The sequence below is a fragment of the Ambystoma mexicanum genome, chromosome 11, assembly GCF_040938575.1.
Source record: "Ambystoma mexicanum isolate Mex_15411 chromosome 11, UKY_AmexF1_1, whole genome shotgun sequence".
NCBI classification, from domain to species: domain Eukaryota; kingdom Metazoa; phylum Chordata; class Amphibia; order Caudata; family Ambystomatidae; genus Ambystoma; species Ambystoma mexicanum.
In genome coordinates this window covers 719,681,429-719,708,704 of record NC_090934.1, presented here as the reverse complement: position 1 = coordinate 719,708,704, position 27,276 = coordinate 719,681,429, and the positions used below count along the sequence as shown (strand labels likewise).

The 27,276-nt window shown below is 46.7% G+C and overlaps 1 protein-coding gene across 2 annotated transcripts in view; it reads right to left on the bottom strand.

The window, feature by feature from the left end:
• SYT9 (synaptotagmin 9) overlaps positions 1–27,276 on the bottom strand; it is a 1,403,218-nt gene that overhangs the window by 221,485 nt on the left and 1,154,457 nt on the right. For both annotated transcript variants that reach the window (XM_069623586.1, XM_069623587.1), the window contains exon 4: positions 13,049–13,169. In XM_069623586.1, coding sequence (XP_069479687.1) covers positions 13,049–13,169 — 121 coding nt within the window. The remainder of the gene's footprint in view (positions 1–13,048; positions 13,170–27,276) is intronic.

Sequence of the window (27,276 nt, the reverse complement as noted above, 5' to 3'; positions counted from 1 at the left end):
TATATTATCATTTCACTGTGACAGCCTGTTATGAAAACAATGGTCCCTCTGAACATCCCTGGATCCATAGTGAATACACTTATCTGCACCAATCCTGGCAGTACGCCTGTATTTCCAATCTTACAGACTGCTTGGTCTGTGCCTATATTTCTCATGACTAATCCTCCAAGTTCCCTATTGCACCCTTCCCCTTCCAGTGGAAGGATATCTGTTTGGATCTTAAGTTGGTCACACAGTCACCCAACACCCAGGACCCTGCAGGGATGCTCATAGCCACTTGGTTGTTCCCGGTCCTCTGAATTTCACCCTGAGGCCAATTACGCAGCAAGCCAGCAGCACTCCACCTTTCTTCGCCAGCAACTGTTCTTGTATGTTACACCAAACCGGGTCCTCTGTTCATGGGAACTAGCAAAAATCGTTATTGCTTGTTCATCAATTCCAGTGAAGTGATCAATAATGTCACATTTGCCTTCGACCCTCATTTTCCATTTTCACAAACCAGGTACATCACATATTCCAGAACCTATTTCATTTGTGGGGTCAAAGCTTATTCCTGGCTGCCCATTAATTGGGGCTGGAATTGTTATATAGGGTATGTTCTACCCACAGGGCTATATACTCACACCTTTCCAGCTCAGCCCTGACCCAGGAGAAGCACTGCCTGGAAAGATGTTGTTGCTGGGGTTGGATATCTCATACCAGCCCTTGGGATTAGGATAAACAGAGACTGTCTGACTCAATTGTCATGGTTGGTAGATTATATTGCAAATGCCACAGCATCCTCCTTGGCTCTATTCTCCCGAGAACAAGTTGGCATCCGAACCGTAGGGCTTTAGACATAGTCCTAGCCTCACAAGGAGGCATCTGTGCAATCATGAAAAGTGAGTGCTGTACTTTCATACCCAGTTACGCAAGTAATATTACACCATTCCAGAGGTTTCCTGGACATTTGGGTCTTGGATTGGGGGTCTCCTGGGACATTTGGGTGCATCTATTGGTCATATCTCACACATAGGTCTAGTCGTAATCCTAAATCTGACTGCCCAAGTACTTTACTGTCATGCTACTGAAGAAATGATGTTATGATAGGCATGAATGTGATGTTTTTTCCCCTTAAGATTTATGTAATGAGACTTGACTGAAGGTCTTACAGGAGATGATTGTGGGGGAAAAGTCTGGAATTTAACATTTTATGTACTCACCTAGCACACTGCTGCATTATAATATTTAGTGCATACTACAAACTGGCATGTTTAAACAACAGTTTCTTGCCTGTGTGATGTAAGGCTTTAGGCTTTACTGCACATGTCGTTACGATGAAGGCTCTTTGCCTAGGGTGTAGTCATGCTTGCCTCCACAGCTCTTGTTTCTGATGTGTTTTTCTTTTGGTATACGTGCGCATGTTTTATGCTCTTGCTTTCTTAGGAAAAGCAGCATTGGCAGATGGAAGTGATCATACTCACCTGCTTCAGACCTTGTGTGGACATCTGAGGAGTATATTCAGCTCATCTCAATGCATCACTTTATGCTGTCCTTCATGATAACACTGTCTCCACGTGTGAGAATGCAGCTGGTATCAAAGACTTGTATGCTGGAGCTTTGTTCCATGCTTATAACATGGTTTCAGTATGATTCCCTGCTATTTCTGGACCTGCCCTTCCATTGAAATGCACGTGCTCCTTTGAGTATAAGAGTTTGGTGCTTGGAGGATGGGGTTTCTCACTTCCATCAAAGTCTCGTACTGTGGTTGGTTGGTTTTTGTCCTGTTGCTTGCTTTCTTTTAATACATTGTACATCAATCCATTGGAATAGTCAGTCGTAATATTTCCAAGACAATAGGGAACACAGAAGATGCCAACTATCCCTGATATGGGGAAAGACTGAAGAAACCCATAGTGGGAATAGACACAAAGTTGCCTGAACTGCAATGCCTGGATAGCATTACAGCCCACCTTCAACTGCATAACTGGAATAGGGAGAGTGGTTAGGATAGAGTACATCATTAACTTTCAGACTGACATCTTCAGGAGTACCATTTTAAATTGCTTATTTTATAGAACAGGGCTTGGATTTATAGATTTAGGAACCATGCTTCATTGCCCGACTCCTGATTATGACTCACCACAGAACCCATTTCAGGATTACTACATCAAATCTGAATTTAGTTGTCAACATCCTCAAGGCAGAAAGCACAGAACCTCAACAAATCACTATCCTATGTCAAGATATGTTACTTATGTTTTCCAAAAAATGTGCACTGACTGCTCTGCAAAAAGTGCTTCATTATCATCAGGCAACCAGATTGTGTCACCTCATTTGGTGGTGGCGCAGCCCACTTGCACACTTTTGCTCTCCCTTTAAGACATCGTTGAGACGAGGAAATGAAATTGGACTTTTTTGGAGCCCCAACCTTCTTTTAGGTGATTCATGACTCTTTACAACCCAATATCCGGCCTGAGACTCGACCCAATATTCAGGATTCAACTTGTGGTATAACTGCTTCAAAAAATCTGTGGTACACTAACAAAATAGGTTAATCTCCCCAAAAAGATTTGAGACGATCCATGAGTGCCATTGTAGGACATTTATCGAGGCCTACGGCCCTGTATGTTCCCCAGCTCTCTTGTGTGTTCCCCAACTTATTCTTGGTATAGTTACATTTTGCGATAAAACATTAACCAACACAAATTACAGAATAGGGAATGTCAGAGGGCACACAAATAGACTCTAAAAAATATAAAGTACTGTTAAAATATTTAGGAGCTGAAGAAAGTGTGCAGTATTTTCAGTGTTTAGTTTAAAATTTGACATTTGATGTTAACACTTATCACTGGAGGAAGTAGAGTGGGTTAGATGTGTTGTGCCAACGGCCACAGAAGTGCTAGCATAGCAGCATGCACACAAACACTAACATTGGCAGATTTAGTAAATAAAGCAGAATAAAAGCTGAACATGAAGGAAGGATCTGTGGTGTACAGACCAATGCAACAGTTCTATGGGCTTTGTAAATAGAGCACTCTTTGATCTTGCTAAGCTGGACGGAAGGAAAGCAGGATAAGGTGAGAATGTACGATTGATAGGAAATTCTGCTAGGCGGAATGCTACTCAAAGGTCACAAAGGGGACAAGTTGAGTGCTCAGGGAAAAATGAAAGACAATGTGTAAAAAACGTATCGAAGAGAAGGTGTTGAAAGAGGGTTTCAAAATAGAGGGAGAAAAAAGGGGGGTGGCCAGACCGCCTGGATAGAAGTGCTCTGCTGCACTGTGTGCCTGGAGCTTTGACCAGGATCACTTGCTGGGCTGCCGATTTGTGTATCTTGGAGTGGTTTCTACAGAGGGAATTTGTTGAAGGCTGTGGTTGGACTCTGAGGAGGTGTCCTTTGAGAGACGGGTTGAGGCATAATGAGATGCAGGAAGGGAAGCTGCGAGCCAGGGGCGACCAGGCCTTCTAAAAGATAGAGAAACCAGAAATCATTTGGATGGTGAGTATGCATAGGTCAACAATCAATAATGACCCCATATACAGGCTAATTGGCAAGGTGTCAGATTGGACACGAAGGGCATTACTTTCTTAATCTTTAGGTGCTGAAATATTAATGGAGTAGCCAGATCCAACATTTTGAAGGGGAGTCTGTCCCTTTAGTACAAAAGGAGTCATGATCTCACAACTCATCCAAAGATAAGCAAGCGAAGGAGAACAATCAAAAGCTGAAACCATATTCCTATTGTATTGCTTTTATAACAAATAAATTCTGTTTATGGGCTCAGAGTTTAGAAAGAATAATGCATATGTTTGAAATGCCATGCTCAAGTAGAGCATGTGTTTGTACATGTGCCTAATGCAACATGTTTATTACAAATGTACTCATTTCTAATAAGTGACCTAGTTGAATAGTCTGTCTGTTCTTCATGAGGAATTTGAATATATATATAAAGTACCTAACTTTGAAAGTGTGTGTCTGTGATGCTGGAAATGCATTGGAGTGAAGGCCTCCATGTCATCGTCCTGTAGTCCCTTATCATGTATGTTCTGTGCTGTTTTCTGCACAGGGGTCCATGTGGGACTGCTGGCAGTGCGGCCCTTCCTCCTTTTGGTTGTGGTGAACAGAACCTTGGGATACCCTTATGGAACCCATGGGTGGGGGTACAAGCCTGTACCCCTAGTATATGTTTTTGGGCACCCGTGTGTGGCCCACAGAGCAGGGTATGGGATGGTGGCAGCCTCATGCTGAATTTGACAGGTGCTATGGGTATCCTCCATTTTGGGATACCTAGGCCCTGCCATAGGAATCAGGTGATTCCTGATAGGAGACAAGATGATGCCTGTGGCCTCTTGCTTTCTATTGCCTGTTAACTTGTTTTCCCAAAGTCCTGGGAAGCCCTGGCTCTGTCCCTTCCTCTGACTGGCTATTCGGTGGAAGTTCCATATATGGTATTATAGGGAAGTCTAGCCAAGACTGGCTGGAGCCTTCCCAATGACTGTATGTTGTGGGTACACCGTTGGGGTGGGACCTGGGTGAATGGATTGTGTGACCAATATACATTTCATGTTATGGGTGTCTGGTTTCTGGTGTGTGACACAATGACTGAGATAGCCTGCCCTGAAACTTGGATGAATGCAGTGTGGTGTGCTGAAAGGTTGGGTGCTTGCCCCAATCCACATTCCTTGTTGTGAGTGTCTGGATGGAGAAGAATATCCAGAATGTACTGTGAGCCTGATTGGCTGTCCGCATGCTGAATGCCCTTTTGATTGATTAGATGCATGAGCCTGGCCCAGCAGTGTGAATGAGAGACAGAACAGTATATCTGGGGACCTCTCACTGACTAGAATCGTTCAGAAGCTCAAGTCAAAACTGGATGCATAGGCTAGCGCGCGAACGATGCGGACGTGAACCGAGTGAGCTCCCGTGAGCGCCGATACAATCCTGTACTTTTATCCTGATTCCTGGGGATTTCGGGCGATATCAACGCCGCGATTGTGCCCGTGAAGCTGTGGCTAGGATCGACTGAAATCTGTGCACCTAACGGTCCACCCGACGGGCTAAATCTACAGTTTGCTGAAGGCCGGTGGCGCCGTCCGAACTGCGAGATCAAGATGGCCGCCGGGGCCTGAGGGCGGATCTCCTTTGCATGACTGTGGCTCGGGGCGGCCTGACGTGGTGCGGTGTGAAGCGGTATACGAGGCGGACACCATTTGAACCTGCTGGCACCCGGAGGACGCCTGGACAGACCCGAGCCCGGTGACAAGCGGCCCCCCATTCTTGGGCCATCTCGTCCCAGCGCCGAGCGGTGGAGGACAGCAGCGGCTCGGCTAGACCGTGCTAGAGGTAGGTGGGTTCCCCCCCGCTCCACACAAAAAACGGAGCCGGGTGCCGCGTAGGAGACATAGGGGGACCACCACCTAGCGCGGGACTGTGAGATACGACGGAGGCCTGCACGGTCTCTGGAGGCCCCGTGAAAACCCCAATACAGGACACCGAACCCCTACCACCCAGAATACATATTGGCCTGTTGGAGGACGCTCTGGGGGACCCGCAGCTCTCCATCCGATCCGCTGCAGGCCTGCAACACCACACACCGGAGTGGGTTTAATTGGGTATAAATAATATCACTTGACCCATTGTGCCCGACGCACCACGGTCTTTGGAGCCATGGGGAAAGACAGGCAGAAAAAACCATCCACACAGAGCAGTATGGACCAATTTGCTGTCGCTACTACCCCTGCCCCGGCGGGCCCAGCAACACGACTGAACTCCCCCACGGGGGACGGCTCTCTTTCCCTACATGATGTAATGGCGGCCATTGCTAATTCCCGATCCTCCATGGACACCAAAATAGACAGTATGGTGGCAGATGTTTCCTTCCTGCGCCACGACCTGCAGAAACTAACTTCCAGAACAGGAGAGGCGGAACACCGCATCTCTGAAGTGGAGGACAACATTGGCGGGATCAATTGTCAACTGTCCCAGGCCTTAAACCGCCTTAAAACCCTTGAATCGAGGGTGGAGGATGGAGAGGGGAGATCCCGCCGTAACAACGTCCGCATCCTGGGCCTGCCGGAGGGGGAAGAGGGACAATGTATGGAACTATTCTTGGAGCAGTGGCTCGTGGATATCTTCGAGGCCACATCCTTTTCAAAGTTTTTCTCAGTGGAGAGGGCTCATAGGATGCCGCCGGGCAAACCACCCCCGGGTGCTCCGCCACGTACTATTATTGCCCGCCTACTCAACTATCGAGATAGGGATGCCCTCCTGCAACTGTCACGATCACAAGGGTCGATTACCCATAACGGCTCCCGAATCGCCTTTTTCCCGGACTATACCCGAGAAGTGCAGCGGGCACGACAATCATTTGAACCACTCAAGAGACAACTGGTTCAACTGAATGTGAAATACGGCCTGCTCTTCCCGGCCCAAGTAAAGATTTACCATAAAGGAACTACTGTTCACTTCAGTGACCCGCAAGAAGCATGGAAATGGGCGGAGGCCCACGTAGAGGGCGACTGGACAGCAAGGCCAAGGAGACCGAGAGGAAGACCCCGGCCGAGGCCCAGGCGAGCCTCCCCGAGGAGAAACCCAGAACGGGAAGGACAGGAGATCCTGGAGCCAGTGGCAGATCAAGAAGAACATTAAACAGAGTATTGCCCTTTACTCCCGGGGCCTAGGAGATATGCTCTGACATGGGGGCGTGCTCTTTTCGCACTTCTGAGCCCCGCGCATAAATAGTCCACCATGGAAGATGTTGACATTGGCGCAAGGGAGGGAACTCTGGAGGAGGCTCTCGTTCCCTCCCCCTAGCTAAGTCTTTTCCCTCTCCCTTCCCCTTCCCCCCCCTCCCTTTTTCTTTTTCTCTCTCTTGTTTATCTAGACCCTGTCCAAGGGTCTGGTTTTTGAGCTGATACCTTAATCGAAGGCTCAGCTATGTTGGGGCGACAGGTACTTGGTGTTGGGGTGGAGTATAGGGTGGGGGGGAGTTGGGAATGTTTAAAGTTTTGTTTGTTATCTCAAGACTGCCATGTGTTCGTAGGTCAAGCGAACCATTATCTCTGGTTGAAGGCGCTCTGTGCTATTTTACAGAGCACCCCCGCTCTTTTGACACAGGCAGATACCATATCGCCTTCCTTCACTGATTGCTACACCCTTGACAGTCCCACCATGTGTACTAAGTATCCTCCGCACAGACTAACTGGACACCCATACGACATACTAAATCTCTGAAATTCCTTATTTGGAACGTGAATGGGATGGGGTCGGGAATCAAACGGCGTCTTCTCAGGCAATTTTTAAACAGACACTCCCCTGATGTGGCCCTTCTGACAGAAACCCACCTGGCGGGATCAAACTGTGCCTTTTTTCAGAGGACTAACTACCAACTTGCCTTTCAGGCGGGGTATACAATGGGCTCCAGGGGCACCCTCATTCTGATACACAAGCGCATCCCATTTGTCCAGCAAATGGTTGAAAGGGATCGGAGGGGCCGATACGTGTTCATCATGGGAACGATCTGGGGTCAGACGGTGGCTATTGCCTCAATCTACTCTCCACCTGGGCTGGGACAGGAGTTACTGGACGACCTCACTACCCTTATAGGGAAACACCACCCTGATACACTCGTTCTGGGGGGAGACTTCAATGACACCATGAATGATAGCGTTGACCGTTCCCATCTCCAAAATCGCAACCCAAACACTCCTACTAGATTAGCCAATTTTACATCTGCTCTTGGGCTCCGAGATGTATGGAGGGAGTTAAACCCGAATGCTAGGGAGTATTCCTTCCACTCCGGTGCTCACGGCTCCATGTCCAGACTGGATTACCTCTTTCTGCCACATACCGACCTCTACAGGGCAATGTCCGCAGCTCTACTCCCCCGGGGTATCTCGGACCACTCACCTCTTTCAGTTGAACTGTGTATGCAGGGCCCCCTTCCCCCTAGAACGTGGAGACTCAACAACTACTACCTGGGGTTCCCGGAGCTGATAGCTCACCTAGAGGAGGTGTCTGCTGAATACTTTGAAATTAACGAGGAGTCGGTGGATAACCCCGTGATACTATGGGAGGCATATAAAACAGTGATCAGGGGTGAGATTCTCTCCTGGACGACACATAAAAGAAACACCCGGCTTTTGGAAATACTAAAAGCCGAAGAGGAAGTGAGTAACTGGGAGACTAAGCATATCTCTGACCCTACGCCCGAGACCCATCGATCCCTCCAGCGTGCCCAAGAATGCCTTCGGAACAGAGCGATGGATGATGCTAAGCAGGCCCATTGGCAGGCTAGAGCGAGGGTGTACGAACTAGGGGACAAGGCAGGTAAACTGCTCGCCTGGCAACAGAGGAGGGACGAAGGACAATGCCATGTCCGGGAAATAGTTACGCCACAGGGCGACAGCTACAATTCAGACTCTGGGATCGCTGAGGCCTTCGCAGAGTTTTACGCGGACCTGTACCGAGCCCCGACCTCACCACTAAACCCCTCCCTCCTAGATGCGGTAACGTTACCGACTCTCTCGGGGCAACAGAGAGACCAACTGGACTCTGCCTCATCGGAGGCTGAGATTTCGGAGGCGCTGTCTCAGCTCCAATCAGGGAAGGCCCCGGGCCTGAATGGATTCCCTGTCGAAACTTGGCAAAAGCTAGGAGCAGATAAAATGGCGGCTCCTCTACACAGATTGTTCCTTGCTGCCCGGGATCAGGGGACTCTCCCGCCAGATCTTTGCAAGGCGATTATCGTAGTCATTCCCAAGCCTGGCAAACCTCCACATGAATGTGCCTCCTATAGGCCTATATCACTGATCAACGGGGAGGCTAAGATCCTCGCTAAGTTATTAGCGAACCGTTTACAATTAGTTGCACCCACCCTGATTCACCCGGACCAATGTGGATTTATGCCGTGCAAATCGACTTGGATGAATCTACGTCGCCTCCATCTAGCATTGGAGAGATCCCCGATCATAAATGAACCCTTGGCCCTGTTGGCAGTCGATTTTGAAAAGGAGTTTGATTCCATTCGATGGGACTGCCTCTGGGAGGTCATGCGCCGTATGGGATTCGGAGAGGCCTTTCTGGGATGGGTGCAGTTACTTTATACTAACATCAAAGCTGAAGTGAAGGTAAACGGCTGGTCCTCCAGGTCCTTCCCCCTGGGTCGGGGTACACGACAGGGATGCCCACTGTCCCCTCTTTTATTCGCCCTTGCTATCGAGCCACTGGCTCTTTGGCTTCGCCAAAACACCGCCTGGAAAGGATTCAGATGGCCGGAGGGACACGAGGATCGTACGTCTCTGTACGCAGACGACCTCCTCGTATATCTGGGTGACCCACCAAGGTCTTCCCCCATTGTAACACAACTGCTCATCCGCTTTGAGGAACTCAGCGGACTTAGAATCAATTGGGAGAAATCAGTCTTCTTTCCGGTAAAGGGTGGAGACCAAGCAATTCCCCAGGAGTGCCCGTATCGGGTGGAACGACAGGGCTTTCGATACCTGGGAATATGGATATCTGGGGACCTAACGAGTTATATAGAACACAATCTCCGACCGATCACGGACCGCTTCATTATTGATGTCCGACACTGGAAACTCCTCCCCCTGACACTTATGGGAAGAGCGGCACTCTTTAAAATGATATCCCTTCCCAGATTCCTCTACGTTCTCCAGAATGCCCCGCTTGGAATCCCCGATCTGGAGTTTCACCAAGTGGAGACACTTCTTAGAGATCTCATATGGGGGGGAGGCCAACCACGAATTGCGTTAACCACACTTCAGAGATCGATCTGGGAGGGAGGAATAGGAGTTCCCCGTCTACAAACGTACTACTGGGCATCACAACTGGAAGTGGTTAATGATCTTCTCCACGGAAACCGAGACTTGCCCCACATACATGCTGAGATAGCCACTATGCAGAATACCGACCCGCTGTCCCTCCTTTATCAACCCCTTCCGAGAACCCCCCACCCACAACCAAAACACACATGATTACGGTGTGGAGACAAGCACACCGATTCATTGGGTGGGGAAACAAAGTTACTACTGCACAACCCCTCTGGCAAAACAACAATCTAGCTGCGACTCAGAAGTTTGAGCCGTGGCCCAAGTGGGTTAAGGCGGGGATTATTAGGGTTGGGAATGTGCTTACGCAGGGAAGATTGACCTCATTTGACGACCTGCAATTGCAATTTCAGATTCCACATACGGAACGATACCATTACATACGCCTGGCCCACGCCCTAAGTCCCCACCTAACAGACGATACACAACTGCCAGACTATACCCCTATAAAGCGTAACATTCTCCCGGCGTACATTCCCACCAAATGCACTTCCATCCTCTATAATGCCATGTCCTCCTTTGCCACCCCTGAACTGAACGAGCTGAAGGCGAAATGGGAAGCGGATGTGGGAGAGATAGATCCAGAGGACTGGATACAAGTCCTCATGCACCCCCGAGAAATCGCTATTTCCTCTAGGCTTCGACTTGTGCAGTTGAAAATACAGCACCGGGTTTATTACCCTAGAACGCGCTTTTATGGCTGGAAACGGGCCCCAAACCCGAAGTGTTTGCGATGCGGGGAGGAGGAGGGAACCTTCATTCATATTTTGTGGGCATGTCCCCGGATACAAACTTTTTGGAACGCATGTTGTAGGGAACTCTCTCAAGTTCTGAACCGAACCCTGCCACTGGACCCAAAGACTCTGCTCCTAGGTGTGCCTGGCGAGATGGAAGCTAATAAGTGGGAGATATTACTCCTACACACGGCGATGGGACTGATCAAGCGCAACATAGCGCAGAAATGGGGAGCCCCTGACTCCCCAACACTGGACCAATGGAAATTAGATATGGACAGATGCGCTATGATGGAGCATAGGATTTACTCAGCATGAGGCTGTCCCAACAAAGCCTTGAAAATATGGGGCAGATGGGAAGAAGGAGTGACCTGAGACCCCCTCCCACAGCCTGAGGAATGTGGACTGGGTGTTTTGTATTAGTATATGTACTTGTATTACATACTACTACACGTTCTGAGGAAGCCGTTCGACTTCTGATGCTATGGTACTATCTCCATTGATTCTGAATGACCATGACAGTCTTTAAGTTGATTTGTTTGCTTGTTGCTTTATTGTGATTATTTTATTATGTTAAAAAACAATAAAATACTTTATAAAAAAAAAAAAACTGGATGCATAATCTTGAAGCCCAGCTGGAAGAAGAAGGTTTTGCTGTTGCTTACCGTCGTCAAAATATGAAAGCAGTCATGTCTCCAAGAACTGATTCAAGAGAGGACCTGGCTAGGAGACCCCTTTCCGAGCTATGAGGGAACATTGTGCAAAAGCTAATCTTCTTTAAGGCACAATGGAAGTCAGTCATCGAAAGGCTGCCGACCGGAGTCAGGGTCTGCCAAGAAACTGAAGTAAAGCACCCGAACATCGAAGTCCATCATTGTCGACCAGGGTTTGGAGGACCGGTGTAACCGCTGGAAGCCCGTCGAGTTGTGTTGCTCAGACACAGGGACAGCTTGATGCCGTGCTGCCGACGACTGGAGCCACAATGCTCCACCTTTGCCTTAGACACTTTGAAATCAAGGATTCCCTTGCCATCACCGTCGACTGCTTTGTCCCACCGGAGAAAGTTGGGGTCGTCGAAGAACCGACGAGAATCCGCCGATGGGTACCCGAAGTCCACAAAGATGCTGATGAAGATCCAAAAGCCAGCAGGGGTCGAGTCCCGATCGTAGACGCTAACGCTGGCGACCCGACACCCTTGTTTGACCTATGTTCTTCATCAATCTGCTTTGCGGCAATGAACTCTCATCATCAAGGTGCACTGCATGCCTCATCTTCACAGGACGTCCACGACCGATTGTCGACGAGCACCACAAAGGTCGAAGCTGCTGTTCCGACGACTGTGTTCACATTTCTTTGAGGAATCTCAACGTCCTGTGGCTCCTGGTTTAAATGGAGTTCACTCACGAGCATCCGTCGATGAACCGTTGAAGAAACTCTGCTAAACGAGGTACATTGGGGTGGTAGAACATTTCTAGAAGGAAACAAAACTATCCTATATTTATATGGACTGGGCTTGTTAATACACTTTATTTCCAGGTTGCCCAAGTGGGGAGATCCTCACACAGAACTGTGTCTTGGGTAAGGACAAAGTATTCTGCCATTGTTTAACCTAACTTGTCTTCCATCCTATGTCTATTGTTGATTCACATTACTGTTTGAGTTGTATGCCATTGCGACAGTCAGCAGTTGGTGCATTTTAAAGGAGTCAAGAGTGAACAGTGGTACCACATAGACATTGAATGTATTTACCATATTAGAATTGCCAGAGTACAAAGTGTGTTATTGACTGTATATATATATATATATATATATATATATATATATATATATATATATATATATATAAACTTATTTATATAAAGAATTGTGTTATCACCTAACATAGTGTGTGGACATTCCTTTGTGGGGGCTTCGGGACTACTCTGTGCTTAAGAACCAGCCTGCATCACCTCCTGAGAGCTTCAGCCTTGACTGCTCGACCTTGGTTAACATATAAAGAATCTTGGCAGGGGTGCTCTGTGCTTCTACTCTGCCACATAGAGGGCAGGAGTACAAACACCCCTCTCCAGTCTTTACAGTGTGTAATGGTCACTATTGTGTCTAGAGCCCGTCCTTTTTCTTGCATCTAGAGGTAAACGGGCATTATGAATGAAAGGCACATTATGAAGCCTGAAGATGTATAGCTACGTTCCTGAGGTATAATAAAAGTGTCAGAAACAGGAAAAGTCAGGCAATTTCTTCCTACAGTACTAACAATTGAAAACAGAGGTCTTCCCTTCAATCTAGAAGATTCGTTTTTTTATAATGCCACTGAGACGCTTTGGTAGTAAACAATTATGGACATGTATGATGGCTTTATCACAGATTTCTGAATTCTAGTCACAAGGACACACTTTAGAAAGCATGTGCAATACATAACATTTGAGCCAGCTGATCATAAGAGAGAACTGCACAGGATCAGGTTTGCAGCATAGAGGATTACTGACCTGATGCTCCAGTTATGTCCATTGCTTTCAAATTTCTTGCCTTTATTATGGTAATTGTTAGTCTCCCAGCAGTAGGAAGGTAGCAAAGTGAAAACATCAAGTCACCAAGATCCACATTGTCCTGCCAAACATAATTAAGACATTCATCAATTTGCAGATAGGTTTTCATCACTTCATAACATGATAAATACATAAAACAGCATCGATTGGTGCATGGTTTTGAAAATAGGTCATTTGCTTTAAAAGCCCAGTACAACTTAAAATCATAAATATATTTATGCATACACAAAAAACACAAATTACCGGTGTCATTGTTAAGAAATGCAAATTAATTAAATAACTTTCCTGCACATAGATCTACAGGGCCCTATTACAACATTCATTTCAACTGAAGTAGAACTAGAGTTTACATTGCAAATAACTTTCTTCAGGTGATTCTCAATATCCACAACTGTTAGTGGAACTTTTGTCCAATTCCCATCGAGCACCACCAACATTTTGCTCATATGGCCAAGAGTGGGCTGTCCCAGCAGTAAAACCTGTAGCAGACCATTCAGCTGGCTCTACTCCTATTTGAGAACCAAGTGTTATTAGCCTACTACTAATTGTATAGGAGTACTTTATAAATCAGCATTTGGTTGTATAATATAACTATTAAAGACAGAAACTACGCACCCAACAAAATACCAATACAAATATTCCCAATGCATCTATATCTTAATTTCAAATTCAATTTGGAAGACTTTCTCACAACTGCATAGTTCTGATAAAGATGTCATGGGAAGAAATAAATAATGGTTAAATAAAGTCTGGATGAATGTTGCTAAGATATGGTCATCCATTGAAGCAAAACCGAAAATGCATGTCCGTGTCCTTTCTTTACCTGAAATGAATTCCAGGGAACTCACACACACATAAAAAGCAAGCAATGACTGTATCTATTTATAGTGGTTATTTATAGCGCAAACCTAGCCAGAAGAAGTGAAGCGCAGTGTTTCGAGATTCTGTGAAAGGTTCAAATATCCCTTGAGCTGTAGGACATCCAGTTCACCTGAGCACCATTGTTCCCTGTGTGACTCCTGTCCAGAGCTCACACTGCCTCGACATTCTACATTTCACAACCACACTGAGCAATGGTAACTCCAACCACTAACAGTGTATGACACAACTCCTTCCTTACACAATCTAAAATGAGTACATTTTGATCACCTCAGTAATGCAACTTTTCCTTTATTCGACAACCTGCCATTATCAGATTGCACAGCTACGTGTGTTCCTTTGACTACCCTACAGGGATCAGTCTACTTAGAGAATACCTTCTTTAATATTCTTGGCAGTTTTATTTTGATAGTCTCTCTCACATCCAATTGAACTGCCTTACATGCATGTTTGTTATGGTAACATTATTTAGCTAACCTACATAAGCTCACACTTGATTTTGTAATACAACATCATCCTGCACCTGACAATTTGTCAGCCATACAGGGCATACAATGGTACTGGGTTTGCACCTTCCCACCTTAAAGGAGACACATGTTGTTGTAGAGTGTGAAGCAAACCTCTTTGCAGTCACCCTCTCTTGTAACTCTTTCTGTGATTTGTTGCAAACTTCGTTAGATCTTTTGTTAATGTCTGGTTAAACTGCTCTACACAGGAATGATGGTATCATAGAGCAATTAAACTTGTTCTTAACAATTCCTCAATCTCTTTCAAAAGTAGTTGAACTCATAATCATTTTCCGAAGGTAGCCTGCGTCTGAAGTAAACCATCCCAAAACGTATGCACAATCAATCTTGCCACCTTATTTGCAACGACTGCTTCAGTACTGCGATTCCCAAACTGGCATATTACTGACTTTCATCTATGAGAGACTTGAGTCAGACAGGAGATGAAATGGTTTGAGTGCTTGTTGAAAGTTTTCGGCACTATTACTTTTTTACGACAATCGACACAACTGAATCATTTCAGATATACGCAGAAGACATCCCATTTTCTTTAAGTGAACCCAAAACACCTCAATTTGACCAATGTGATGGGCCTTTCTTCTATCCATAGTTGGATTTGAGCTTATAAATTCTGTCTCAGTGCAGAGAACATTGTTCTCATTAACGAAGGACACAACCCAGGACAGACCTACCTTTATTCTGGCCACATAATCTGGGACCCTAACCCAATCCCTCTGGATAAGCAAATAATCATGACATTACTTTGAGTGTAAACTCAACTTCCAAACCAAAATGATAAGCCATACAATAGTGTCCATGTACAATTTGACACTATTAGGAAAATCCTCCCATTGCTGTGTACTAATCAAAAAGTGGAATTAATTCAAGTGCTAGTCATGAGTAAATTAGGCTATTGTAACTCCCTCTGCCCAGGTCTACCTGGCTATTTCTTAAAACAGCTGCAGTTAGAACAGAAGAGGGCAGTCAAGCTTCTCTTTGGCCCAAGAAAACATGAGCCAATCTCTCCTGCCCTACAAATCGTTAAATGGTTACAGGTGAAAAAGTGAAGCGTGCTCAGAACCCTATGTATTGCCCACAGACGTGGTATGGGTAAAACCCCAAAGTACTTGAATAATTGATTCAACTGTACAACCCCAAACAATCACTCAGATCTTCCTCAGGAAAAAAGTGGTGTCCATATTCCCTGAAGTGAAACATCAACACATTTAGGCCAACCCGTAGCCCTTCCTGATTTAGGAGAATACTAACAAATAAATTCCTCACACAAAACTATACTTACTCTGTAGTAGTGGATCTGGCTTCCTCGTATACTTCAAGCAACCTGCAAGGTTCTCTGGTAACTTAAAGCAATGCCTTCACTTTGTTGTTCTATCTATTCTGCCTTCCCTCACCCTGAATTACTGTCCTTTGGTATCTAGTATGTATGTGCTCGCTGATTTAATTAGCCTTCCATATGTAAATATATTTGCATTGACTTTCTCCTCAAACGTCTTCTGATTGTATTAGCTTCTCTGTAAAGGCACCCTGAGGTGAGGTACATTGCATGTGACTATTTCTTCTGTTATAAATCACAATAAATAAATGGTTAAATAAGTGACTAGATACGTTGCCCACTAGCTCCTCAATCTCTGTATCTGACCCGCAACTGCGTCTTACCCTTCTTCTAGCGTTGGTAATTCTCAGGTGTGCTTCACAGGAACTTTCTAGAATCCTAATTCAGACCACTAGTACGAGGATATAACACACCACCTTCCTTACACACTCAAGAATATACTGGACGTGCACACTTCTCAAGACCTTAAGAGGACTAATCATGTTGTACAGTGTAGACCAAACCTCAACAAAGTCATCATCTGAACTCCTCCCATTCTCTACCCTTCTCTGTCAACATCCTTACACTATTCATGAATGTCTGGTTGAATCTACACAGTTATTTATGGACATCAAAGGACAGCATTTACATGTGTAATTACACTTGTTTACTTGTTTACAAACATTCTTCCATCGGTTTCAAATCTAGTTGAATGCCATTGCCCATAATAACTTTAGGAGAGTAGCCCTGCCTCTGAAGAAAACTATTTCAAGACTTTAGTACAAATGAAGTTTCCAACTAATTGGGGCGGGGTGCGTATCAGGGTTTTCACCAGAGCTGGTCCTGTCCCATACCGGGTGAGAGATCTGGGAAAGCCCTATTTCTTGTCCATTCTACCTGTGCCTTTATGCATAAAGTGAGCACCACTGTTTTTTGCCACGTTCCTGAACTGCCCAATTACTTGCCAGTTTCTCTCATGTCCCACAGGGCTTCAATGTACATTTTGCCTAGAAGTGGAAGAATGGGCAAGCAATTTTCTCAAGAGCGAGACAGCAGGGAACAACTGAGCTGCACAACAACATACACAGCAGACCTGCAGATCAACCTGTACCAGAGCGAGAGCTCATACCTCCAGCCTCAGTGAGTCTGCTGAGCTGTTCACTCAGAATTCCAGCAATGCCAGTGCTCAATGCAAAACCCACAAAGACCATTCACTTACCTGTGACTGGGCCACAGAGCAGTCCCCCTACAAAGCCAGGGACATTAACTAACATAACAGCGGATAGTCAATACCAAAGGCTGGAGGACCCACATGCAAGAAAGTGGTGGAGCAAAAGATCCCTTTTATGTGTTTGCTCATTCGTAACACCTCCCCTGTTGAAAGGAAAGCCAGTGGTTAGCTGAGGTTCCAGAGAGAGTACATGGAGAGGGAAGGGGAAGTATGCAAAGGGACACAGGAAACAGGACTGTGTGGGTTGTTCGGCTGAGGTCAAGGGAGGAGAAGGTGGACCAACAGACCAAGTAGAGGAAGGATGGTGCAGGGGACCATCGAGGGGGATTGCTGAATAAGTGTGCAAGGTGGGGTATTGGTTGGTGAGGGATAGTGGTACTTGGGTGCGAGTGTGCAGTAAAGGGGTGATAGTGAGACTAGTAGAGCAGGGTGTGAATGATAGAGTGAATGGGAGAGTGAAAGGAGGGTGACTCTGGGTGAAGGTGTGGGCAGATAGTAGTAGTGTGGAGAAGGGAGAGAAAGTACTATGGAGAGGGCAGAGTAGTAGCAGTGTGTGGAGAGTAGAGGTAGTGTGGAGAGGGAGGAGTGTTAGTGTGATGAGGGGAGAAGAGTAGTGGCAGAGAGGGGAATGAAGTGGTGAGAGCGTAGGGGAGTATATAGAACATCAGAGGAAGGGATGGGAAGAGCAATGGGCGAGACAAAGGAGAGTCAGAGGAAGGGGGAGAGGAGAAAGTAGGCAAAGAAAGGACTGAACAGCAGGGATAGAAGGACAAGGGTGTGAGAAGAAAGGAAGAGTGGGGCCTAAGTATCCGGAAGGCACCTAATATTATAGTGAATTGCATTGGGGAACCTAGAAAAGGGACAACCCAGATTTCTCCCAGAGAGAGATAGAGAGAATGCCATGATCACCAGGCAGACCGTCTTTTTACAACAGGGGGCTACTGTTCTCAAGAGACCAACCTTGGGTTGGGAGACTCCAGGGATAGGGACGGAACGTTCCCGGCTATACAAGAGAGAGAGTGACGGTCCTTGGCAAGCCCCTTTTCGAATTCTAATATAAAAACACATGAACTGTCTTCACGAGGTGGTGTCTTCTTCAGGCCATCTGTGACAACATCCATTCTATTTCATCACATTAATATGATAACCTGGTAGCAGAAACGTCCGTTCTCCTTCCCAAGCAATCCTAATATTACCCTTTGAAGTACATATTCACAAGACCACACAGCATCTCTTGGTGAAATATATGATGTGAGGTCTCAATGCAGAGGAAGACGTTTGATGCAGTGGCAGAATGAAGTTAAATCGTTAGTGCTGAAAAAAGTGATATTTTCTGTCAAGGACTAGTTCTCCTATTTAAGGCAAGGGAAACCTGTTCCAACAGCCACTTGTTTGGACTGCTTAAATCAACACAGTCGTATGTGCCCAGAAGCCTTTCATACCATAACCCAGTGGAAACACATTTAACTCCACATAGCACTGTTTGATTTTCTCACACATGACCAGACCTTGGTCTGGAGTATTGGAGTTCAAAATTATTATTCTGCTCTTGCTAACTCAGAAAACATCTGCATTTCCATGACACGCGGTTGGACTATGCCCCCTGTATTCAAGCTGCACAGTGCGCTTTCCTATTGTGTTTATTTCAACATTTCATATCCATGCACGTAAATATCAACTTTATTCAGGGGTTAATTTTCAAATCTTGAATTCCTTCTTCCACATTATATTGGGTGTAATTGAAAACCAAAACAAACTATCACCTCAATAGATATCCCAATCAGCTTAACTTAAAAGGCAAATTAAAAAACAAGTTAGCGCCATGGCATCCTCCACAGCCTGCACATGCAAGCTGATCAGAGCTTGCAAACCATTCCTGTCTAAAGAAAGCAGCACTCATCCTCTGTAAGCCGGATTACTGTAACGCTTTGTACCTGGGGCAAACAAACACATCATTAACAAAATCCAAATCTTGCAAAACAACAGTCTTAGAGCAGTTCTTGGCATACCTAGGAGACAACACATGTCACACCTGAGAAAACAGATCAAATGGCTCTCTCTCAAGGACAAAATCATGCTCAAAACCTTATCTCTAACGCATAAATGCTTTAGTCTTGCAGCCCCTATTTACCTCTCTGAGCGAATCACTCAAAAATACTCTTCACGCCCCACCAGGACACTCAATTCAGATTGCCTGGCTGTGCCTAGATTCAACCTTAAAAAAGGCATGGGGAACTAGCTTCCCTGTTATGGCAGCCCAAGATTGGAACACTTTACCCCCCCTCACTGAGATCTAACCAACCTTTACACGCGTTCAGGCGCAATACCATAAACTGGCTTGTCGCTAGCGACACTAATGGCCAGACCTAGCCCTATACTGACCAAGAACCATGACCTCGCCCATCCGCTTTTGACTCTGCCCTCAACTCTCTTGACTACTAAGCAATTCGCTAGTGCTTGTATATTATTGTATATTTTGTCCTTATGCTTGCTTGCTTTCCATAACACACTGTATCCTCTGCATTATTGTATCTACTGCTCTCACTGTATCTATTGTAACTAAGCTTAAAGTATACTTGTAAATCCTTTCTGCAAAAGGCGCCAGATACCTCCGGGTTGGGTGCGCCATACAAATAAATAAACAAACAAATTAACAAATGCGTTTTTTATTTAGTACCCTTCTTCAGGCAGGATTTCTCCCCCTTTGTGTTTTGAACTCTCTATTTTTCGATACTACTTTTGCCACTGATGTAACCTTTGTAACAACTCCCAAAATGACCAGTGATCGAAGTGTACGATAAGAAGTAGTGGAACTATGTTCCCCTCTGGCCTGTGCCCATTCCCCACAAACCACATTGCCACACCCCCTCCCACGCGCCATACACACCCCATAACAATTGTGCCTGCTGTTTAAGGGAAGTGTACATTTTAACTTCTTCCTGCACTTTCATTTTAAAACGAAACCAATCCGGAACAGTTTAAAAAAATATAAAAGTATAGAAACAGTAAAATGTAATTAAAAAACGTAGAGGAGAACTGCTCCCACCCACTTAGAACACAATATGGCTCCTATCCTCCACCCAAGCATCAGTTCACAAATTGCACCAATCCTACTCTCTTAGCTTTCACACTAGCTTTCTTGTCCAGCATAACTTCACGCTTACATTGCGGGTCACATACTTTACATTCTGGGTCACATCCCTTTCATTCCGGGTCATATCCATTGCCATGTTCAGGATTGATCTGACACACAGCAGAGAGGTTGTCCTTTGCCAATCTCCAGAGTGAAAAACTGGGGTGTAAAATCAAGGTGTACACAATTTACGACTTCCTTTTACACTCTGGAGGATGTTCATTTCTATCAGAGGCGGAATCTTTATTTCTGCAGTGTAACCCATATCTGCCTACAAATGCTCCTTGTTTTACTCAAGCCTGAACACCTGCTAAATACAGGTGGATGCCAGAGGAATGCATTATACATACTGGCCCTCAATCCGAGTATGGAGGTAAGTACCGTCCCTTACTGGCATGGCGCAAATAGCGTGTCTGAGCTGGCAGTAGCCCATTAAAAGCGCACTATTACGAGTTTGCGGGCACGAGCTTTGCGCCATGCCGGTAAGGGACCTAGAGCCATGCCGCAAAAGGGCCTAAAAAAACCCCTACTGGCATGAATCCCACTGTAGACAACACTACCGTGATAGACCAACGCGGCATTAGCGGAGACTGTAAATAGCGGTCACTGTTATTTACGGTCACTGTTAAATTGCGGAACCGGAAATAGCGTCATCGCACAGGAACGGGAAGGAGCATGGCGGCCATCTTTAAAAACACAATCTATTGCCATCCTCACCTTACAGGACCCCTGGCACACTGGTGACGGACCGTAAAGTTCCTACAATCAACCAGGAATGCCCAAAGCACCAAAGAAGGGAGCTGCCCACCTCCGAAAGGAGCGGTATATCCCAGATGAGCTGCAAATGCTTGTAGATACCCTACACGAGCATGCTGGGACTGTTTTTAGCAGCAACGTGCGCAGAGGGAGGCGGTGCAGAAAAATAAATAAATCTGGGCACTAGTATGCCAGAAGGTGAGCGCAGTGGGCACACCCCCCGCACCGTAAAGGATTGCTGCAAAAGGTGGGATTACCTGCGGCTGAGGGTGCGGAGCATCCTTTCTGCGAACAGAAACCAGGCCTTGGAAACCAGAGGAGGCCCAAGTTCGCCAATAAAACTCATGCCGTGGGAGGAGACATGTGCGGCCATGATAGGGCCCAAATCCATTGAAGGGTTCGGTGAAATGGATTGTGGCACAACGTCATCCACTGATGGAGGTGAGTGTCCTGCTAAGGCAAATGTCATGAAAGTCACTGCTAACGTCTGGCAAAAGAGTCACGTCATGGTCGGCCACACACACCCCCCCTGTAAATCATGCCGAAGTAAGTGAGACCCAAGCCAGTGCCAGGTGCAAGGCCGTAACGTACATGACACATAACACACAAAGTTGCTCATTCCATGAGGCACACAGGGTAGTTGATGTAAACAGTGTGCATGTTAGACAGCACAGTACCTGGCCAACATGAGTGACACCGACATATGCATGCATTTACCACCCAAGTATGGAATGACGTGCCGTTCCCTACACAAATGCCTATTATCCACAATTGTCTGAATGTGCTATCGTAGCCATGTATGAATGCTGGCTATCCAAACATCACTCATGCCGTCCCTCTCTTCCACCCCCACAGGCAGTGAGCATGAAAGTGAGGAGAGCAACTGCCCCAGCACATTCAGAAGCCAAGGCAGGGGCTGCTGTCTCCCAGCGACAAAGACAACACTGGGACGTACATCACCAGCACCAGCAAGGCCCGTTGAGGGAGCACCACCCCCATCCCCACTCCCACCCCTCCCTGCACTGCCTGCAGGTACCTGCCGAACGCCATGGTCCGAGGAGTCCAGTGTGGGTGGGGAGGTGGCAGCCATGGCCCCCATCGAAGTTGAGGACAGCGCCAATGACATCTGGGGAACAACTGAGGATGACACTGTGGAAGTCGTGCACACCCCTGAAGACTTCTCAAACCCCCAGGTATCCTTCAGTGACTCTGGTGAGAATGACACACTGGAGCAGTCTGGCCAAGGACAGACACAGGGACATGGCAGTCCTGTGTACAGTCCCGTTGAGGAAGTGCTGGCAGGACATGTCAGCCCGATCCCCAGCAAGGCCACTGCTTCATCCGCCGATGCACAGCGGGCTGACCAGCTCACTGCACTGATAAAATAATTTGTGCAGGACAATCGCCAGGCCAGGGAGGAGTGGCGTGCTGATTTGAGGGCACTGGGCCAGTCCATAATGGAAAACACTAACCGCCTCTGCGAGGTGCTCGGCCGCATAGCCGATGCTTTGGAGGCTGCTCATCCTGGCCAACAGCCTCAGCATGAGGACACACCGTCCACGAGCAACTCCACCCAGACCAGCCCTCTCCGTCGGTCGCTCTGTGCGCAGCGCCGACGGGACATGCCTCCCCCTGGCTCCGGGAGCGGAGATTGACTAAACTGGCAGCCACATGTGGGCTACATGGACCCTATGGGACCAGTGTGGGGTTGTTGTGATGGGAGGGGGAGGGGGCGAGGGTGTGTGGGGGAGTTGTGGGGGAGAGGGAGAGGGTGAGGGTGTGTGGGGGTGTTGTGGGGGAGAGGGAGGTGGGTTGGGTGTGTGGGGGAATTGTGGGGGAGAGGGAGGGGGTGAGGGTGGTGGAGGGTTTGTTTTTCACGTTGATATTTTCAATTTTAATACACCGGTTGTGTTACAAAAAAATAACCAGTGTGGACATTCATCATTGCGCATGTGTCATTTAATCTTGCACAGTGCATAGTGTACATGTATCCCCACACTCAGTGCCCTACGTCCTAACATTATGTCACCCTCTGTTGACTTGTGTGTCAGAAATATTGTGCAATCAATGACTGCCGCACAGCACGTCCCTCCTGTGAATCGGCACTGTGATGAGGTCCTGCCACATCTTCCTCCTACGCTTCATCATCATCAGGTGGTAGCAGTTCCATGTCAGGGGACAGGGGCATATTCCCACGGATGCACATATAGTGCAGCATTACACATGCCATGGTAATCTTGGCCACCTTCTCATGACTATAGAGGAGTGCCCCACCCGACGTGCTGAGGCAGCGAAATCGTGCCTTCAAAAGGCCAAAGGTCTGCTCTATCACCACACGTGTACGGGTATGGGAACGATTGCAGTCCTCCTCATGCCTGTTCTGTGGGTTTCGGACAGGGGTTATGAGCCACGGCTTCAAGGGATAGCCATCACCTGCATGAGAGTGGAATGAAGGAAAGTGTTCACACATTCATGTAGGACAACTGTACTAGTCTCACATGGTAGCAGGTCATTTGTGCCCACATGCACATGTCCCTGGATGCATTGACCCCATTTCTCGCCCCGCTATGTGTCCTGTGCAAAGGACTAAGGGTGTGGGTTGCATCTTCAAGATGGGTCATGGTATGTGTGACATCTTGTTGCACGTGCATCATATATGCATACAGCAGTGTTGGTGTAAAATCAGTGATGAGTAGTGTTCTGTGGAATTTGGTAGTAGGGAGCGTTGGCTGTAGTCAGTTCTATATTGGGTATTCTGCACTGATCAGTTCCATGGTGACATGCTGCACTTCTATGGGTGTGCCGAAACAGTGACACACTGTGGTATTCCTGGTCTACTCAGTTCAATGCACGGCCAGGGATGACTGTCCTGTGTGGTGATATGCTGAAGACAGCAACACAGTGCATATGCAGTGCAAAGTGAAGGATGACCTTATGGTGTGTGAGGGCCGCTGATGAGTGGTGCATGTGTTGTGGGATGTGGGCTGGTTACCTGTTAGTCATGTAGCGATAGGTGTCGGCCTTACTTCATCACTATGGGATTTGGTTGTCATGTACCATTTCAGTTGCTTTGGGGCACAGTGTTCGGTGATGTGCACATCGTGGACTGACGTCAACATTTACACCCATATGGAGTATGCACCCCCCCCATTCCCACCCAGGTGGAGTATGGATCCCCCTCTATTCCCACCCAGGTGGAGTATGCAAACCCCCCATTCCCACCCAGGTGGAGTATGCACCCCCCATTCCCACGAAGGTGGAGTATGCAGCCACCCACCTCACAACCCCAATACACTGCCATGACCCAGTCAGGCAACTCACCAAGCAGCCAGGCACGTCGTCCAGCATGTCGCTCCATGTAGCATGGTAGCGTGGAGTTCTGCAGTACCAAAGAGTCATGAGTTGATCCTGGATTTCGGGCACAGCAATGTGGCGTTGCATACCATCTGCACATTGATGGAGTGGTATTGTTTGCGGTTGCAATACACCACCTCCATGGCATGCGGGACGACCAACTCCACCTGGGTGCAGTCGAGGGTACCTACACAATTTGGCATGCATACCAGTGCAGGGAAGGCAACATTTGTATCGATTATCTCCTGGGGAGTCTGTGGTAGGGATATGTAGTCCCTTGTGTGCTTGAGGAGGGCATCCAGCACTTGGTTCAGTATCCTCGAAAATAAGGGCTGTGATATGCCATGCATGTGCCCCACTGTGTGCTGGTAGGTGCCTGTGGCAAGGAAGTGGAGCACAGACACTACCTTCAGTAGAGGGGGGGTGGCGGTGCCTATTTCTATGAGGCTCACTATGTCGTTGTGTATCAGGTCCACTATGGTGGTGATGGTGTCACGGTCAAACCGGTACAGGGTGTGGATCTGCTCAGGTGTTAGGTTGAAGGTGATGGCTCTGATGCGAGGGGTTGGGGGCTGCAGTGTGGCAACGGTGGCTGCACTGGTGGGGCAAGCTGGGCCTATATCACCCTCCTTCTCCTCCTGCGTCTCCTCTGTAGTGGCGGCTGTTGTTGTTGTTGTTGGTACATTGCAAGCAGGGCCTGCAGCTTCAGTAATGCTACTACTATTGGTATCATCTTGATGTGGGAGGGGGTGTGGTGTGTGGGTGTGCTCCTTTTGTACTGGCCCTGACTCCATTGCCTCCACCTGTGCTGATTGTGTGCACCTGTGGCTCTTGGAAACACTGCTCATGGTTCTTAACGCCTGGTCGGCGATGCCGGTATAAACACCATGCCGGTAAGCACTTTTTCGGCCTCCAGGAGGCTGTTATTTGCATATCCACATCACTTGTGATCTATCCTGTTGACGGCATGCTGCTAATGCCGGCATGGTGTGTTGTGTGCGCGCGCCCTGACCGCTATTTACGGCATCATACTTTATGGTGCCGTAAATAGCGGTCTGGTTGGTCAGAATTGCCAGTAGCGGTAAGCGATGCCGGTAATCCTTTACCGGCATCGTTTTTCCCTTACCTCCAACCTCGGAATGACCCCCATTGTCTGCTAAGAATAATTGACAGCTGTAATTTGCACTTTTATGCAGGAGTAAAGAAAAAACAAGGCATAAATGGGATTTCGCCTGTTTTTACTCTTTTATTTTGTACCAATGTTTGTATATAATTAAAACTGCATAGATGAGACTGAACAGCAGGAACGTGTTATGGTTATTTGGTCATTGATCATTTTCCCACCTAGCCTTTCGTAAGGCTATCAAAACAAGACTCTTTGTCTAACTTGAATCTGTATCATCATCCACTGCATATATGCCTGCCAATCTGTAACTAAGAGCCCTCCTGGCACCGCTCTGTAATCTTAAGTCTGCGTATCCTCTGTAACGGCGCCTCAATGCCTTTGGGCTGCAAGTGCGCTTAACAAATGCAAATAAATAAATAAATAAATAAATACAGTGTTACAAGATTTTTTTTTTAAACAGCCTCATAAATGGAGATTTGAATTCTCACACATGTGTACTCAATTCATGATCTAATGCAGCACATATCACGTATACGAAATGCGCCACATGTTTTAAATGTATTTAACTGCAGATGAGTAATCAAGCACATTAAGCAAGCATTTGTGACAAACACTATAGCAGAAAATGACCTGATGAACAGTATTCCAAAATGCATTCAATTGTTTCTGTTTGAAAGAAAAGTGTTTTTCACATGTTATGCTGTAGTAAGAGTCTTTTTTACCATGCCAATCACCACTCTAGTGGTTTTACCGTGCCAAGACCTTGGCAGATCGATAAGGGGATTATGACTCCCATCAGGGGACACCCCAGGCCATAGTACTGAGCAGGGAAGGGCAGTAGGGATACATGTAACAATGTAGACATGTATTTAGAAGTGATAAGATACACTGAGACACAAAGGGGGTGAGAATGATGGAGTGAAGGATGGGGTGGTGTAAATAAGTGTGTGTAATGTGCAATGGTGGGAGAATGTTCACGACGAAGGAAAGGGAACATGTAATTGCTCTAGGAGAGGAGTATTCTTCAGTGATGCCCGTTTTCTGAAACTGAAGAGTGAAGGATTTGGGAAATGAGTGATAATGATGGATGAATGATGGCAGGTCATCTTCCGGAGATGCCTGTTAGCGCGCTGCATTAACATTTAGCCACATCCACTTTCATTCAGAGCTACTCTAGGAGGAAACATTGATAAGTGCTGGCACGTGCAGTTAAAAAAAAGACAAAAATAACCATTCATGAAAAGAGTCTGAAAGAAATATGGTGGCACTGGCTCAAGCAGGACTGAATGGAAACAAAGGCCTGCCACCAAGTCCTGTTATTGTATCGCCTGAGAGGTTGGCTCGCCTAATATGATTAGGGCCTGTCCTCTAACACACATCCAAGAGAGACCACTTTTGGAGGGAAACTAAAGTCCTACAAATGCAAGACCACTATGGGCCAAAGCCAGTGAACGAGAGAGGTAGACCAAGTCGACCAACAACGTTATCATATCAGTCACGTAGGTCTTGCCTGTCTAATAAGCTGAAGGAGGGCAGACTGGCAAGAGAAATGTACATAAACAGCAAATCAATAGTTCAGCTGTGAGTTGTATGGGGCCTAAAGTTCTGATTGTTGTCCTTTGTTAAGTGTAAGGACATAAAAACAATGCTATTCTAACATCTAGCATTGATACTCATGCTGTTTGGGATGTCCATCCTATGCAGTATGCACTTTTTGCATGATTATATATTTTGAAATAATACGTCTAAAACATTTGACTAATAATCTTGATACACAGATTTGAATGTCAGGTCCCACATATAAAAAAATACTCAGATTATTAAACCGTTTGCTCTATGCGTACTGCATA